At 44.4% G+C, this 17,090-nt stretch overlaps 1 protein-coding gene and 2 non-coding genes across 5 annotated transcripts in view; 2 read left to right on the top strand and 1 right to left on the bottom strand.

Moving 5' to 3' along the window:
- SIRT4 (sirtuin 4) overlaps nt 1-6,057 on the bottom strand; it is a 12,680-nt gene extending 6,623 nt beyond the window's left edge. For 2 of the 3 annotated variants that reach the window (XM_035017140.1, XM_035017138.1), the window contains exons 1-2: nt 6,030-6,057; nt 1,663-2,160 (exon numbers count right to left, since the gene is read on the bottom strand). In XM_035017140.1, the coding sequence (XP_034873031.1) occupies nt 1,663-2,159 (497 nt within the window). In that variant the 5' untranslated portion in view covers nt 2,160; nt 6,030-6,057. The other variant, XM_035017139.1, reaches the window with a different exon arrangement.
- Nucleotides 6,058-9,533: 3,476 nt separating this feature from the next.
- On the top strand, nt 9,534-9,674 carry LOC118018709. The gene has a single exon (XR_004681460.1). It is a non-coding gene; the product is annotated as a U4 spliceosomal RNA (small nuclear RNA).
- Nucleotides 9,675-10,284: 610 nt separating this feature from the next.
- On the top strand, nt 10,285-10,425 carry LOC118018708. Its single transcript, XR_004681459.1, has one exon. It is a non-coding gene; the product is annotated as a U4 spliceosomal RNA (small nuclear RNA).
- Nucleotides 10,426-17,090: the final 6,665 nt, after the last annotated feature.

Here is a 17,090-nt window from a genome sequence, read left to right as displayed (position 1 = left end):
GGTGGCTCAGTTGGTTGGGCGACTGCCTTCGGCTCAGGTCATGATCCCGGAGTCCTGGGATCGAGTCCCACATCGGGCTCCCGGCTCAGCGGGGAGCTTGCTTCTCCCTCTGACCCTGTCCCCTCTCATGCTGTTTCTCTCTCTCTCTCAAATAAATTAATTAATTAATTAAAAAAAAAAGATTAAAAAAAAAATTGTAAGAGACAGGGAGAGAAGGGGTAAAGTAGACATGATAAAATCTTTGTATCCGAGCGATGGTACATGGGAGTTCATTATACTACTTTCCTTTTAGGGACATTTGAAATTTTCATCATGAAAAGGAGGTTTTAATGGACTTGTGGCCATCATTAGCTCTTGAATTCTCCTGATACCACCTGGGTCTAGATCCTTCAGGCTGACCTCCCTGAGCCACTCTTTCTAATCCTGTGTGGCTTTCCTCAAATGCTATTTTTATCATACTACTTTCTTGCTCAGAAACCACTAATATTCCCCTTTGGTCTCTCACGACAGACCCAAATTGCACTGCGCTATTTTCAGACGCACCCATGATTTGGGTCTAGCCTTCCCAGACAATCTGATTTCATAGTAAGTCTCCACAGAGGCCAGGCCAGACTCCTCTGGGCTCTACAAGTCCTCTTCATTTAGAAAGCCCTCTCCCTTCTTTTGCCTAGTCAGACCAGAGCTAGGCTTAAGCCCCACCTTTCCCATAAAAGCTTGACCAATTACTCCAAGCTTTACTAAATCGGTTTCTCTGAACTCGCAAAACATGTCTATCAAGGACCACATAATTTAACAATTGTGTGGAGTTGTTTGTTAAACATGTTATTTTTTGGATCCCTCCCCCACCCCAAAGAGATCACAAAGTTCTCACATTTAAAGTAGACCATGTTTTATACTTTGGTTTTGACCCCTCCGCACCACCAAGTAGCACACTACGTGTTGTAGGCACCCAGTAAATATTTTATAATTGGCAGGAGGATCTCTGGGGCTTCAAAGTAAGAAAATGGTTTCCAATTAGCTTCAAGTTATTGCCAGGACTCCATGTCTTCATTCCATCAATGTTTATTGGGTTCTGACTATGCTGGGCTGTACTGTGTTCTTTGTCTAGGCACCAGAGATCCACCAGCTTCTAGCCTATGTTGTTGGCACTTTGCTCATAGTCCCCTCAAGACACTACAGGCCACTTGCATACAGTTCTCTTACAAGCAACTTCTTGCCTCTCTCTTAGGGTGTTCACTGGCCAAGGAAGCCTTCTCCAGAGTTGCAGAGGTTAGTGTTAGGGAGTTATTTCACCTAGACTGACCCTCAACCAATGAGGGATGGGATATGATGGACAAAAATGCCCCAGCTTCCAAGACCTGCAGTGAGACAATTCTGAAGCATGCTCTAGACAGAGGGCTCCTCAAAGGATTGAGCGTCAGCTCCCCAAAGCAGCAACCCATTCATTAATTTACCCTTTTCTTGGCTTTTCTTCCCTACCCTGTTTCATTTCCCCACTGAGTTTGTTCCTCAGTGAGTTTGCTGGGATTGACTCCAAAGTAAACAACTTGCTCCAAATCCTTTTCCCAAGGTCTAATGAAAACGACAGTGATCAAGATAGCCAAGGTCTCTGCTCTTAGGAGCACACACTTCTGCATTCAAACTATTTAGACCTTCCTGCACCTGTGCATGCATCCATGGAGTTCTGTCAGGCGCTGACTCCCTGCTTTCGTGTGCAAGGCATCCACATTTTGGGTCACCAACCAGTACAGCTTTCCGAGTCTCTCCCAGTTGCTCAGAGCCCAATGTGCAGGGTTAGGCTGGAGGGAAGAGAATCGAGGCCAGCCTACAAAGTTTCTCGCCCAGTACCGCTGGCGGATTGGAGCACTCCGTAGAAAATCCCCATGCTGAATGGGTTTCTGGTCAGTGCGGGCGTAGAGTCCCACCTTTTCTGACCTGTAGTCTGGGATCCCCGACTCAGTGGAGATTCCTGCCCCAGTCATCACTAGGAGTCTCTTGGAAAGAGTGATGAAGCGCTGTAACTCTTTGACCTTCTCAGGGTCCAGAGGAGGACTTGGTGGCACAAATAACCGAATGGATCCACGTGAGCACTGCCGGCTGATGTTCACCATCCAGTGACCTTTTGCTGCCCTGAAAGTCAACCCAAAACTCATCCTCATTCTAGAGAGAAAGAAACCTGATGTGAGAAACCGGATTTTAAAAACTAAAGCAACCAGGGGCACCTGGGTGGCTCAGTCATTAAGCATCTGCCTTCGGCTCAGGTCACAGTCCCAGGGTCCTGGGATCAAGCCCCACATCGGGCTCCCTGCTCAGCGGGAAGCCTGCTTCTCCCTCTCCCACTCCCCCCTGCTTGTGTGTTCCCTCTCTCGCTGTGTCTCTCTCTGTCAAATAAATAAAATCATAAAAAAAAAAACCTAAAGCAACCAGGGGCACCTGCGTGGCTCAGTCGCTTAAGCGTCTTGCCTTTGGCTCAGGTCATGATCTCAGGGTCCTGGGATCGAATCCCGTGTCAGGCTCCCTGCTCATAGGGGAGCTTGCTTCTCTCTCTGCCCCTCCCTCCTGCTCTGCTCTCTCTCAAATAAGTAAATAAAATCTTAAAAAAAAAAAAAAAAAACTAAAGCAACCAAAAAAAACCCCCCAAAACAACAAAAAAAACCGAGGCAACCATCAACTGATGAATGAATGAACAAAATGGGGCCTATCCATACAATGAAATGTTATTTACCTATAAGCATGAAGTTCTGATATAGGCTACAAAATAGATAAACATTGAAAACATTATGCTAAGTGTAAGAATTCAGTCACAAAAGGACAAATACTGTATGACTCCACTTATATAAATTGTCCAAAATACACAAATATATAGAGACAGAAAGTAAATTAGTAGTTGCCAGAGACTGGAAAGAAGAATGTATCAAAACGTTATTCTTTTTTTTTTTTAGTCTTTCCCTTTAGACTTTTTTTTTTTTTTTCAAGATTTTTATTTATTTATTTGACAGAGAGCGAGACACAGCGAGAGAGGGAACACAGGCAGGGGGAGTGGGAGAGGGAGAAGCAGGCTCCCCAATGAGCAGGGAGCCCAATGTGGGACTCGATCCCAGGACCCCGGGATCATGATCTGAGCCGAAGGCAGATGCTTAACAACTGAGCCACCCAGGCGCCCCTGGACTTGTTAATTTCTGAAGCTGGGTGATGGATCCGTGGATTAGGTTCTTATATCATTCTATTTCCACAATAAAAAAAATTGTTTTTAAGATTTTATTTGAGAGAGAGCGAGCAGAGCAAGAGAGAGAACACAAGCAGGGAGAGGTGCAGAGGGAGAAGCAGACTCCCTGCTGAGTAGGGAGCCCTATTTGGGGCTTGATGCGGGGCTTGATCCCGGGAAGCTGGGATCATGACCTGAGCCAAAGGCAGATGCTTAACTGCCTGAGCCACCCAGGCACCCCCCAATAAAAAATTTTATATATTTATTTATTAAAGTAGGCTCCACACCTAATGTGGGGCTTGAACTCACGATTCTGAGATCAGGAGTCACGTGCTCTACGGAATGAGGCAGCCAGCTGCCTCCACAATAAAAATTAAGAAAAAAAATTAAGAGGGGCGCCTGGGTGGCTCAGTTGGTTAAGCAACTGCCTTCGGCTCAGGTCGTGATCCTGGAGTCCCCGGATCGAGTCCCGCATCAGGCTCCCTGCTCGGCAGGGAGCCTGCTTCTCCCTCTGACCCTCCCCCCTCTCATGTACTCTTCTCTCATTCTCTCTCTCTCAAATAAATAAATAAAATCTTTAAAAAAAAAGAAAAAGAAAAAGAAAAAAAATTAAGAAAAAATTAAGAAAAAAATTCCAGGGCGCCTGGGTGGCTCAGACGGTTAAGCATCTGCCTTTGGCTCAGGTCATGATCCCAGGGTCCTGGGATCAAGTCCCACATTGGGCTCCTGGCTCAGTGAGGAGCCTGCTTCTCCCTCTCCCTCTGCCTCTCTCCCTGCTCATGCTTTCTCTCTCTCTCTCTCTGTATCTGTTTCTCAAATGAATAAATAAAATCTTTAAAAAAAAGAAAAAATAATTCTTTAGAGGGATGTCTGTTTTGTAGATGTCCTAGTATGCCCAGAACATCGGAAGTGCCGAAATGCCGAAAGCCATGAGATAAAGGAAAATGCTTGTATCTTTTGAATATTTTTTTTAAAGATTTTATTTATTTATTTGAGAGAGAGAATGAGATAGAGCAGGAGAGGGAGGAGGGTCAGAGGGAGAAGCAGACTCCCCGCTGAGCAGGGAGCCCGATGTGGGACTCGATCCTGGGACTCCAGGATCATGACCTGAGCCGAAGGCAGTCGCTCAACCAACTGAGCCACCCAGGCGCCCCTAAATATTTTAAAGGCTTAAGAGATATGATCAGCAAAGTGAGGAGAATAAAAAAGAATGGAGCTGAGAGCCGGACATGAGGCTCGATCCCAGGACCGAGATCATGACCCAAACCGAACGCAGATGCTTAACCATCTGAGCCACCCAAGCACCCCAAAATATCTATTTTAAAAAAGGAATGGGGGCACCTGAGTGGCGCCATCAGTTAAGCGACCCACTCTTAGTTTCAACTCAGGTCTGATCTCTGGGTGGTGAGATTGAGCCCCAAGTCAGGCTCTGCACAGGGTGTGGAGCCTGCTTAAGATTCTCTCTCTCCCTCTTCCGCTACTCCTCCCTGCACCCTCCCTGCACATGGACTCTCTTTCTCCCTCTCAAAAAAAAAAAAATAATAATAATAATAATAGTAATAATAAAAAGGAAATGTAAAATACAAATTGGTAAAGCAGGATTCTAGCATAACATGAGGCCTATTCTGCTTGTCCCAGTAAAACCTGGCTGGTCAGAAATAAGGGGCATCTGGGTGGTTCAAGTCAGTTAAGCATCTGCCTTTGGCTCAGGTCACGATCCCAGCGTCCTGGGATCGAGCCCACTTTGGGCTCACTGCTTATCAGAGGAGTTTGCTTCTCCCTCTCCTCTGCCCCTGCTCTGTACTCTCTCTCTCTCAAATAAATAAATAAAATCTTTTCAAAAAATGTCTTGTGCGCCTGGGTGGCTCAGTCGTTAAGCATATGCCTCCGGCTCAGGTCATAGTCCCAGGGTCCTGGGATTGAGCTCTACATCAGGCTCCCTGCTCCGCGGGAAGCCTGCTTCTCCCTCTCCCACTCCCCCTGCTTGTGTTCCCTCTCTCACTGTGTCTCTCTCTGTCAAATAAATAAATAAAATATTTTTAAAAAATAAATCAAAAAATCAAAAATTTCTTATAAAATTCAAAATATTAATGGTCTACTCCCAGTATCTTTTAAATCCCTTAATAGCTCATTGTTATTCTATGACTACATCTATTGACGTCTCCATTGGAGGACTGCCTTTATAATTTTAGTTACTACCATCCCTTGGGAGACCGTGTGTTCCATAAACCTACTTCCCATTTTATAAATCAGAAGTATTTCTTCATAAACTGAAGAGCACATTTGAATTCTGGTATGCCAGGTGTTGATGAAGTCGTTGCTCAGACATTTCAGACTTATGATTTTTATGGCTTTTTATTTATTAATGTAACTAAGCACATGCACATCTTTTATTCTATCTTTCCCATATTCTTTTAGTTTACCCTCAATCGCAAACACTGCTACTTGGACACAGCAGAAGAGGCCTGATACAACATTCTACCCCAGCTTTCTAGCTGTAAAAACAAGGCTTTGCCATATTACTTAACATAACGCAGAAATTCTCTAGTGATACGCACCCCTTATGTAAACATTATCTTATGCTTGGCTTTCCAGATCTAGGTTAGGACCCCGATGTCTCTAGACCTTTCACAGCAACACCTGAACCGCTAAAAATAGACTGGACTCCTGAGACAAAAGGGCTAGGGACACCCCGCTGAAAACACGCTCTATTGGAACAGCAGCTCTCTGCCAGGTACCACCAAACGGTAAAGAGTTAATACGCTATCTCTTACAGCAAATCCACAACTTCTAGAAACCCCGCAGCCCACACAGAGCAACTCACCTGTCACAGCTTAAACGACACTTTACGACTGACGGTGCAACCGACTGGCTGCTTTTGCATTTTGGGAAATGTAGTTCACGAGGCTGAAATGATGCATGAAAAACTACAAGTCCCACAATCCTCTGGGCTTCACAGTTGAGGGGCCCAGATTGTCTGGTAGCGCCACCTGTTTGCCTTTCATGGTCAGAAGTTTTGAACCTTGGTTGGAGATGGGTCGCTGTCTTCTAAACTCACATGCCCTGTCCATTTGAGAGAAGTGGTTGGAGTTTCCACACCAGTGTGCTCAGTGCAAATAGTACATCCAAACAGCACTAAGTTAGGAATTCATTGTTAAGAGAGAAGCTTTAATAATGGATCTAGAATAGGCTCATACTCAACTTCACTGATTATGATCCTTTGCACTCACCATGAGGAAATCAAGTTCCCACCTTGCAGTGGGTTGTGAACAAACATCTGAAATATTGATGTTTTTGGAGTTTATGTGAACAACTAACGCCACATATAATATACAGGGAATAATGTGTTTACCCACTTGGCTTCTCCAATTTTATTTCTCATTTTGTGTTTTTATTAAATTAACCAACACAATGCCTTCCCAGACATTCTGACTTAATTGGTCTGGGAAGATGCCTGGGCATCAAGTCGGTTTACAAACTTCCCAGTTGTTTCTAATATGTAGTCAAAGAGAAACTTTGCTCTCTAGCCTCATCTAAATAAGATATCAATTTGTGTTTAGAACATAACCAAAGGCCAGCTAACCCAGACCTTGAAGAACACCTAAGGAACCACTTCCCCCATTTTAAGATAAACTGAAGACCAGAAGTACTGTAGTATAGAAGCTGGAGTCAAAGTTGGACTCCTGGTCCTCTCATTGAATGTGTGGAGGTAAATATTGGTAAAGTCACCCAGTTTAGTAGTTGTGGGTAGGACACCCAGCAACAGCTCAGATAGGGCACCCTGCTGGGATAATCACCTAACATGATAGCTTTTTGTGCCTTAGTTAACCTGACCACACTGGCCGAAAGAAAGGACCAAAATGTAGACTGGAAATTTTTACTAAGTCAAAAGAATTGTAATCAGGAACATTTTCTGCACTTATGGGTATTTGACCAAAACCTATTAAAACGACAAAACATTGACATTCCCCAGCCAAATTTTATTATGAAAAATATCCAGCCTGTATTGTTTTTTCAGTTTGCCAAGTGGAATGAGCATCATTAATTGAGAGACTGCCTAATACAGGGCTATTGTGCTTTTAGGCCCCAAAGAATCTCATGTTCCGGGGAGAAGTTAGCTGACTTTTCAATTTTTCTTAGTGCTGGAAAGTCATCCGTGGAGAATGAAGTCATCCAAGGCAGTTAGTGAAACACACAATTTCACCACACCAGGAATCAATGACTAAGTCTTTGATTGGACCAAAGTAAAATAATCTAAAATAAATCAAGTTGCTAATCTTTTTTTCCGCTAATTTTTCTTACCCTGTGGGAAAAAAATTAGCTACACATCAGCATCAAACAGGACTTTTAAAGATGTCATTTTTGCATCTAGATGATGACTATGTTCACTGAATAACACTTTGAACATTTTTGAATTTTTTGAAATTTTGAAAAAATTTTTTTAAAGATTTTATTTTTAGGGGTGCCTGGGTGGCTCGGTCGGTTAAGTGGCCAACTCTTGATCTCAGCTCAGGTCTTGATCTCAGGGTTGTGGGTTTAAGCCCTGTGTTGGGCTCCATGCTGGGCGTGGAGCCTACTTTAAAAAAAGGGTGGGGGATGCCTGGGTGGCTCAGTACTTAAGTGTCTGCCTTCAGCTCAGGTCATGATCCCAGAGTCCTGGGATCGAGTCCTAGGATTGAGTTCTGCATTGGGCACTCTGCTCAGCGGGAAGCCTGCTTCTCCTTCTCCCACTCCCCCTGCTTGTGTTCCCTCTCTCGCTGTCTCTCTCTGTATCAAATAAATAAATAAATAAAATCTTTAATAAAAGGGGCACCTGGGTGGCTCAGTCGTTAAGCATCTGCCTTAGGCTCAGGTCATGATCCTAGGGTCCTGGGATAGAGCCCCGCATCAGGCTCCCTGCTGGGGGTGGGGGCTGCTTCTCCCTCTCCCACTCCCCCTGCTTGTGTTCCCTCTCTCGCTGTGTCTCTCTGTCAAATAAATAAATAAAATCTTTAAAAAAAACAAAACTTGCTTTAAAAAAATCTTAAAAAAAAAAGTCTCATGCTACAGCAACTGAGCCAACCAGGCACCTCTCATATTTGAAATTTTTTATAATAAAACGTTCGGGAGCGCCTGGGTGGCTCAGTCAGTGAAACATCTGCCTTCGGCTTGGGTCATGATCTCAGGGTCCTGGGCATGGGAAGAACATGCAACTCTTGATCTTGAGGTCAGGAATTCGAGCCCCACATTGGGTGTAGAGATTACTTAAATAAATAAACTTAAAAAAAAAAAAAAGCCAGGGTCACCTGAGTCACTCAGTTGATTAAGTCTCTGCCTTTGGCTCGGGTCATGATTCTGGGGTCCTGGGATCGAGCCCCATGTCGGGCTCCCTGCTCAGCTGGGAGCCTGCTTCTCCCTCTCTCTTGCCCCCCCAACCCCCCTCTTGTGCTCTCTCGCGGGTGCTCTTTCTCTCAAATAAATAAATAAAATCTTCAAAAAAAAAAAGAAGCCAGACACAAAATATTATATGATTCTGCTTATATGAGGTACTGAGAGGAGTCAAATTCGTAGAAACAGAAAGTAGAATAGAAGTTGCCAGGGGCTGGGAGAGGGAGGAATGGGGAAGGGGAGTTAGTGTTTAATGGGTACAGAGTTTCAGTTTGGGATGATGAAAAAGTTTTGGAGAGGTAGAAGTGATGATGGTTCCAAAGAATAAATGTACTTAATGCTACTGAACTGTATAGTTAAAAATGGTTAAAAGGAGGGGCACCTGGGTGGCTCAGTTGGTTAAGCGACTGCCTTCGGCTCAGGTCATGATCCCGGAGTCCCAGGATCGAGTCCCGCATCGGGCTCCCTGCTCAGCAGGGAGTCTGCTTCTCCCTCTGACCCTCTACCCTCTCATGTGCTCTCTCTTTCTCTCATTCTCGCTCTCTCAAATGAATAAATAAATAAAATCTTAAAAAAATGGTTAAAAGGTAAATCTTATGTTATATATAGTTTATTCCAATTAAAAAAAAACTATTTTGGAGATAATAGTTACGCTGTGAATCAGCAGCCAAGTGAACAGCATGCTGACACAGCCCACTTTTCATCGGCCCCAATCACTCTATGAATGAAGTATTAGCATGTTCCCTCCCATAATGCTTTGCTTCATTCTCCATCCAAATTTAGTTAAGGAAATCAAGAAACAAACCTTCAGAAATAGCTTATGCATCTTCGAGAGATCTTCATACGTTAGTATAATTTTCAACCAAAGAATAATTGATGGTTTTTCCATGAGACTCAAACTCGCCTTTCTGTAATAGGAACCTTGCCTATTGGGGATGATGAATAGGGGGCGTTGGTGTTTAGCTTTGCGCAGTGGCAGTATCGTAGCCAATGAGGTTTATCCGAGGCGCGATTATTGCTAATTGAAAACTTTTCCCAATACCCCGCCGTGACGACTTGAAATATAGTCGGCATTGGCAATTTTTGACAGTCTCTACGGAGACTGATGTATCTTGGTTCTGAAGGAAAGATTCTTATTCTAGCTTTGTTTACATAGTTTAGGTGTAAATGTTAAAGTCTGAAATCACTGCTGACCGCGTTCTTTGAAAAAATTGTGCTTTTCCTTATTTGCTAAGAGTCGGGCTTAGGTAACAGATTTTTTTCTACAATACGTTTTTCTTTATTGCTTTTTATCCCGGTGACGTTGACCGGTGTACAAATATACCTGCTGTCGGTGGCCTTTGTCCAGTTGGTCATTTGCACCTCCGCCCGCAGCTACTCGTCTTCCTTCGGATGGTTCACACTCGCTTTCCCTGCTTTCCCGCCGCTCAGGTTTTTTAGTCAAAATTCAAGTGTACGCCGGTCATCTCTGTGATGTCATCAATATTTGCATAAGATTACCCAGCATGCCCAGCGAATGTACTCTCGTTTCCAAAATCTGAATGTTCGACTCGAGATGATCCAACAGCAAGAAGCCTCCCGTGCAGGCGGATCTTAAGTATAACGGCTGGAAGCAGAACGCGTCATATCCACGAACTCGGTGGCAGTCGCTCACCCTCACTGAAAAGGTAGTTGTCATACGTGGGGGAGCAGGGTGCGTGCTCACGTTCTTCAGCTTTGCGCAGTGGCAGTATCGTAGCCAATGAGGTTTATCCGAGGCGCGATTATTGCTAATTGAAAACTTTTCCCAATACCCCGCCATGACGACTTGAAATATAGTCGGCATTGGCAATTTTTGACAGTCTCTACGGAGACTGAGTTTTGTTGTGTTAAAAAGAAAGTGTGTTATTTGTGGAGTAGCGTTTTAGTGGTTGTTTTCCGTGCTTTTTATGGAGTTGTTTTGTCTTTTTTTGGTTATAGGTTGGGCTTAATTTAGGTGCGAAGCTCTTGGGCGGGGTTCTCCTAAAACTTGAAAAGGATCTAATCTTCCGTTACAAAAATGGGAGAAAATATGAAGGTTTTTCTATCCAGATGGTTTTTAAAGCAACCGGGAGACAAACGGACACATAGTACACTTAGTTATTCAGGTTCCATTGTGGAGTACCAGGCAGAGCTGTGCTTGAAACCAAGTCCCCTTATCTCTAGCATCGGCTGCCTCTAGTCTCGTTCTATGTTAAGCAGGCCATGAGTGTCCCCGGACAGAAGCCTTCGGAAGTCCTACCCTTGAGCATGGCAGATCCAGCTGGACATGCATGGGCCACCACCCATCAAACACTTCTCTGGTCTGTAAACAAAAGGATGTGGTTATTCAGGGCGAAGGTGGTGAACAGTCATCTATTGCTTCAAGGCGGCCCTGGGGAAAACCGCCCTGGAGGTAAATTTAGACCCGGTCCCTGCTTCAGGGAGCTCACAGTATTGAGACAGACCACAAACAAGTAAACGAACAGATAAGCTCGAAAATTACAGATTATTTCAGTGCAATGAAGGAAATAAGCAGGGAGATGTGATGGAGCCATCCAGAAGATCAGCCAAGTTCCAACAGCAGCTATTGAGCACTTAACTGTGTACCAGACTACACAAAAAGTGCATAATATGCTTCGTTTCATTTAGTTCTCACAGAAACATTCTCCCATTCCTTTTTTTTTTTTTTTACAAACAGCTCTATTTAGTTATAATTGACATTCAGTAAACCACACATATTCAAAGCACACAATTTTATGTTTTGAGACATGTACACCCATAACACCATTACTGCAATCCAGATAGTGAACACATTCATCACTCCCCCCAAATTTCTGGTGTTCCTTTGTAATCCATCCCCACCTCCTATCTTTTCCCACTCCTTTGTGTCAGTATAATTTGCATTTTCCAGAGCTCTACATAAATGGAATCATAGGGTATGTGATTTTTTGAGATTGACTTTTTCACCAAATATAATGTCCTTGAGGTCCACCCAGGTTGTTGCATGTATCAATAGTTCATTCCTTTCTCTCGCTGAGTAGTATTCTTTTATGGAAGTACCAGAGTTTGTTCAACCATTCACCCATTGAAGGACATGTGGGGTGCTGTCACCAGTAAAGCTCCTAAGAAAATTCCTGTTATCCTTAGTTTTGGTGAGCAAGGGCCCCTGGCCTATCCAAGTTTTGGTGAGCAAGGGCCCCTGGCTGGCTCAGTAGAGCATGTGACTCTGGATCTCGGGGTTGTGAGTTCAAGCCCCAAGTTGGGCATAGAACTTCCTAAAGAAGAAGAAAAAGAAGAAGAAGGAAAAAACAACTCCAAGGTCTGTGTGAGCATAAATTTTTAATTCTCTGGGCCATCTGGGAAATTGCATGTTTAGTTTTGTAACAAATTGCCAGATTTTTTTCCAGGGTGGCTGCATCACTTTACTTTCCATGTGCAGTCTTTTAAAATCTAGACAAGCCTCCCAGCCTTTTCTCTTTCCTTCATGACACTGATTTGTTTTTTGAAGAGCCCAAGACAGGCATCTTGTAGAAGTCCCACATTCTGACTTCATCTGATTGTGTCCCAAGGAGGTGTTTTGTTTTGTTTTGTTTAAAGATTTTATTTATTTATTTGGCAGAGAGAGACACAGCAAGAGAGGGAACATAAGCAGGGGGAGAGGAAGAAGGGGAAGCAAGCTTCCCGCGGAGCAGGGAGCCTGATGTGGGGCTCGATCCCAGGGCCCCGGGATCATGACCTGAGCCGAAGGCAGACGCCCAACGACTAAGCCACCCAGGCACCCCCCAAGGAGGTGTTGACAAACATATTCCTTTGTCACCCTATATTTCCTGTAACCAGGACTTCCCAGCTTGATTAGATTCAAGAGAAGTTCAAGGGCGGCTCTGTGAACTTTGTACTGCATCTTCCACTGTCAGTGATGCTGAATTTAAGCACCTGGTTAAGGCAGTAACTGCTCTGTCTCTAGTGTAAAAATAATAAGTAATCTGTGGAATGAACACTTGCTATAGGAACCATTTGAGACTAAAAGCCCTTTGCTTTCCATGACCACCCTCTTAAACTACCTCCTGATCAGTCATCCAATCTGGCTAAGATAAATTAATGTCACTCCTTCTTTGGAACCCCAAATCGGTTTCCTGGGACTGGGGGATGCCCTGCAATCAGGACCTGTGGTCCCAGGAAGTCAAGATTCCCCTAAGAAGCCAATGTATCAGCACTGAGCAAACATGATGGAAAGAAGAGGTCAGTGAACATTGCTCAAAGGGGCATTCTGGGGACAAAAAGGGGGGGTGGGGTGCCTGGATGGCTCAGTCGGTTAAGTGTCTGCCCTCGGCTCAGGTCATGATCCCAGTGGCATCGGGCTCCCTGCTCAGCGGGAAGCCTGTTTCTCTTTCTTCCTCTGCCTGCAGCTCCCCCTACTTGGGCTCGCTCACTCTCTCCCTCTCTGTCAGATAAATAAGATCTTAAAAAAAAAAGTACATACCTTAAATAAAAAAATACTTTGGAAAAAAAGAAAAAGGGGGGTATCCTGGAGACCCCACATTGATTAAGAACTTCAAGAGGAGCTAGGCATGCTACCCAGAGGCTGAAATGTCAATATAAATATACTTGATGGTGTGGTCTGGAAATGCACCCCCAACCATTTCTTTCCTTCTTAGCTGGTTGCCAAGATGGCTAATCAGGGTATTGAACCAGGTCTGGAGGAAATAGAAGATGGTGCTCCCATGGCAAATTTTGTATTGATCAGAATGTCAGCTGACGCTCTGGTAAACACTGACCTATGTGATGTTGGGTGTGTGTGTGTGTGTGTGTATGTGGGTATGTGATTTTCTTAGAATTTCTAATAGCAAGTAAGTGAAATAATGACTAATTTGTGGGTAAACAAGACAAAAGCATGGGAAAACCACTGAAAAGATGAACAAATAACTTAAGGAAAACAAAATAATGTTTTTATTTTATTTTATTTTATTTATTTTTTAAGATTTTATTTATTTATTTGACAGAGAGACAGATAGTGAGAGCAGGAACAGAAGCAGGGGCAGTGGGAGAGGGAGAAGCAGGCTTCCTGCCAAGCAGGGAGCCCGATGCGGGTTTGATCCCAGGACCCTGGGACCATGACACGAGCCGAAGGCAGACGCCTAACGACTGAGCCACCCAGGCGCCCCTGTCAACATTATTACTAACATACATTGGATTATACTATACTTACAGTTCTATTTCCTTTTTCTTTCTGCTAAATACTATAATGGTGGCATATTACCCATGTCAGTACATAGCTCCCTTCTTCCTGCATGGATATATCTCACTTCAGGTAACCAATCCCCTGTGGATGGACATTTCAGATATTTTCAGTTTTTCCTGATTATAAGCAACGCTCCGATGAACATTCTTGGTTGTGAATCTTTGCCTATTCGTGGGGTATTTCTAGGGAAAATTTCTGTAGATCTGATTGCCTGCACAAAGGCCATGCTTATTTTGCATTTGAGAGGTGCCCCCAAGTCAGGTCCCCCAAGGCTCTTCCAGTGTATTTGCCCACAAAGCTATGTAGGGAGAGCACCTGGAGAATGTTTGATGTCTATGTTTGGACATGCCCTGCAGCTTTCTCAGGACTCTACCCGGTTAGGGAAGGGAAGAAGGAGGGGTGTGAATTCACACCCAGTTCCCACACTCGTTTGTTCTCCAGCTCCTTTCCAGACAGAGAGCAAGAAGAGGCTGGGTTGGGTGAAGTAATCCTGACCCTCTCCCCCTCCACCATGTAGGGAAATATCTTTGGAAACATCGACTCCCCATGGAGCCAACAGTCACTCCACCCTCCCATCCTGTTGCCCCAGCCAACCTGGACTCTTAGCTCCAGGTGACAGAGAGCCTGAGGACTATCTCAGCAAGGAAATGACCCACCAACCCCCAAATTATCTTCTTAGTGTTCAAGTCACTTCAGGATGTCTGCAAGAATCCGCTGGGAGCTTTTAAAATTTCTGGTGCCCAGGCTGCATTCTAAGCCAATTAAATCAGAATTTCTGAGGGTTAGTTCTGGGTATATATATATATATAAGTTTCCCAAATGATTCTGATGTGCCACCAAGGATGAGACTCACTGCCATAGAGTTCTTGTGAGTCTTAAATGATATAGGAAAAGTGCTTCTGATGGTGCCTGACACAGAGTTAAATGCTTTGGTGGGGGTTATGGGACCAATTATCCAAGCCTGGGCAGTGGTCAGGGAAGGCTTCCTGGAGGAGGGGGTAGCTGAGCTGTGAAGTAAAAGAGAGCGGTTAACCAGGACAGAGAGGAGAGGATGAATTTTTGCAGTAGTAACAGCACCTACAGGGGTCTGGAGCCAGAGGAATTGAAAGTCATCCCCTGTGACTGGAGCTGAGAAGGGAGAAAGTAGCCACACTGGGTCTTCTAATGGGGTTAGAGGTTGTGGAAAACCACTGGGTTTTGTTCTGGTGTTCTGAAGGATTTCAGCCGGACAGTGGGAGACCCAGACCATGCCTTCCTTCCCAACTCAGAGGCAGCAAGGCCTTCCTAAGGCCCTGTGTCCAAGCCAGCTGGGGAGCTCCAACTTGCCAAGAAGTGGCAACACGACCCCCATGCTCCCATTCATGAGCCAGGCCGTGGACTCTCAAGTCAGACAGTCCTGGCTTTGAATCCTGACTTCACACTTTGTACCCGTGTGGCCTCCGGCTGGTACCTTTATTCATGAGCCTCAGTTTCCTGGCCTATAAAATAGGCATGAACCTCCCCCTTGGATCGCAAGGATTAAATGAGATAATGCAAAAGACTTAACATGGTGCATCCCACACTTCAAACAATAAATGTTCCGAATAATAATTATTATTCTAATAATGATTATATAATGATGATAACTATTCATATACTAGTTATAATAGATAATAATATATATAGATAATAGTCACGATCTTTTTTTTTTTTTTTAAAGATTTTGTTTATTTATTTGACAGAGAACACAAGCAGGGGGAGTGGGAGAGGGAGAAGCAGGCTTCCCGCAGAGCAGGGAGCCCGATGCGGGGCTTGATCCCAGGACCCCAGGATCATGACCTGAGCCGAAGGCAGACGCTTAACGACTGAGCCACCCAGGCGCCACCAATAGTCACGATCTTGATTCTGCAACCCTTTGGTAACTGGATAGATCCCTAAATCTTTTTCTCTCCCAGCCCTAAAGTCCCACTCCAGTCCTCCCATGATAATTAAAGCTTCAAATTCTCAGCCCCTTTCCTGCATTTTTCTTGATGTTAAATCCACATAACAACCTTAGGAGGCATATGTTTTAGTATCCAGATTTTACTTATGGTAACAGAGGCTCAGAGGATCCACAGAGGTGACTCGTGAAGTGAGATCTCAATGATAAGCAGGAACAGCAGTGCCAAGATCTGGGAAGAACCCACCCAGGCGCCCCTGCAGTGTCATTTTTACAATGTAATTGTATTTTATTTTAAAAATATCAATTCATTGGGGCGCCTGGGTGGCTCAGTTGGTTAAGCAACTGCCTTTGGCTCAGGTCATGATCCTGGAGTCCCGGAATCGAGTCCCGCATCGGGCTCCCTGCTCGGCGGGGAGTCTGCTTCTCCCTCTGACCCTCCCCCTCTCATGCTCTCTGTCTCCCATTCTCTCTCTCAGATAAATAAATAAAAAATCTTAAAAAAAAAAAATCAATTCATTATGGGAATAGGTAAAATGGCATATGTGGTTTAAAATTCAAAAGATTCGGGGCACCTGGGTGGCTCAGTCATTAAGCGTCTGCCTTCGGCTCAGGTCATGATCCCAGGGTCCTGGGATAGAGCCCCACATTGGGCTCCCTGCTCGGCAGGAAGCCTGCTTCTCCCTCTCCCGTCCCCCTGCTTGTGTTCCCTCTCTCACTGTCTCTCTCTGTCAAATAAATAAATAAAATCTTTAAAAAATAAATAAATAAAGTTCAAAAGATTCAAAGGGGTATTTAGTAAAATCGCCTTCCCACTCCTGACCCCCAGCCACTTTGCTGAGGGGTATTTAGTAAAATCGCCTTCCCACTCCTGACCCCCACCCCCTGGAGTTAACAGGAGTGTTTATGTATTCTTCCAGATCTCTCCAGCATATAGGAGCATCTCATAAACAAATATATTGTTTTCCACTTTTCCCCACAAATGATACACATGTTACACATACTGTTCAGTTTTGGTTTTTTTTAGATCTTGGAGACTGTTTCATATTAGTACATAATGATCTTCCTGGATCTCTTCTGTGGCTACACAGTTTTCCATTGTAGGATATTTTGTAGTTTATTTAACCATTACTCTGTCCATGGACATTTGGGTTGTTTCCAGTCTTTTGCTCTTAAAAACAGCACTGCAGGGGCGTCTGCCTGTCTCAGTCCATAGAGCGTGTGACTCTTGACCTTGGGGTCATGTGTTTGAGCCCCAAGTGGGGTGTAGAGATTATTTAACAATAAAATCTTAAAACAAAACAAAACAGCAGTGCAGCTAAGGCCCGGGTACTTGAGACTTTGTTGTCAGTCCTGGGAAA

Source organism: Mirounga leonina, unplaced genomic scaffold (assembly GCF_011800145.1).
Source record: "Mirounga leonina isolate KUSES-001 unplaced genomic scaffold, KU_Mleo_1.0 Mir_171, whole genome shotgun sequence".
In the NCBI taxonomy this organism is placed as follows: domain Eukaryota; kingdom Metazoa; phylum Chordata; class Mammalia; order Carnivora; family Phocidae; genus Mirounga; species Mirounga leonina.
Note: the sequence above shows the minus strand (reverse complement) of the source record. Positions and strands in the feature narration are given on the sequence as shown.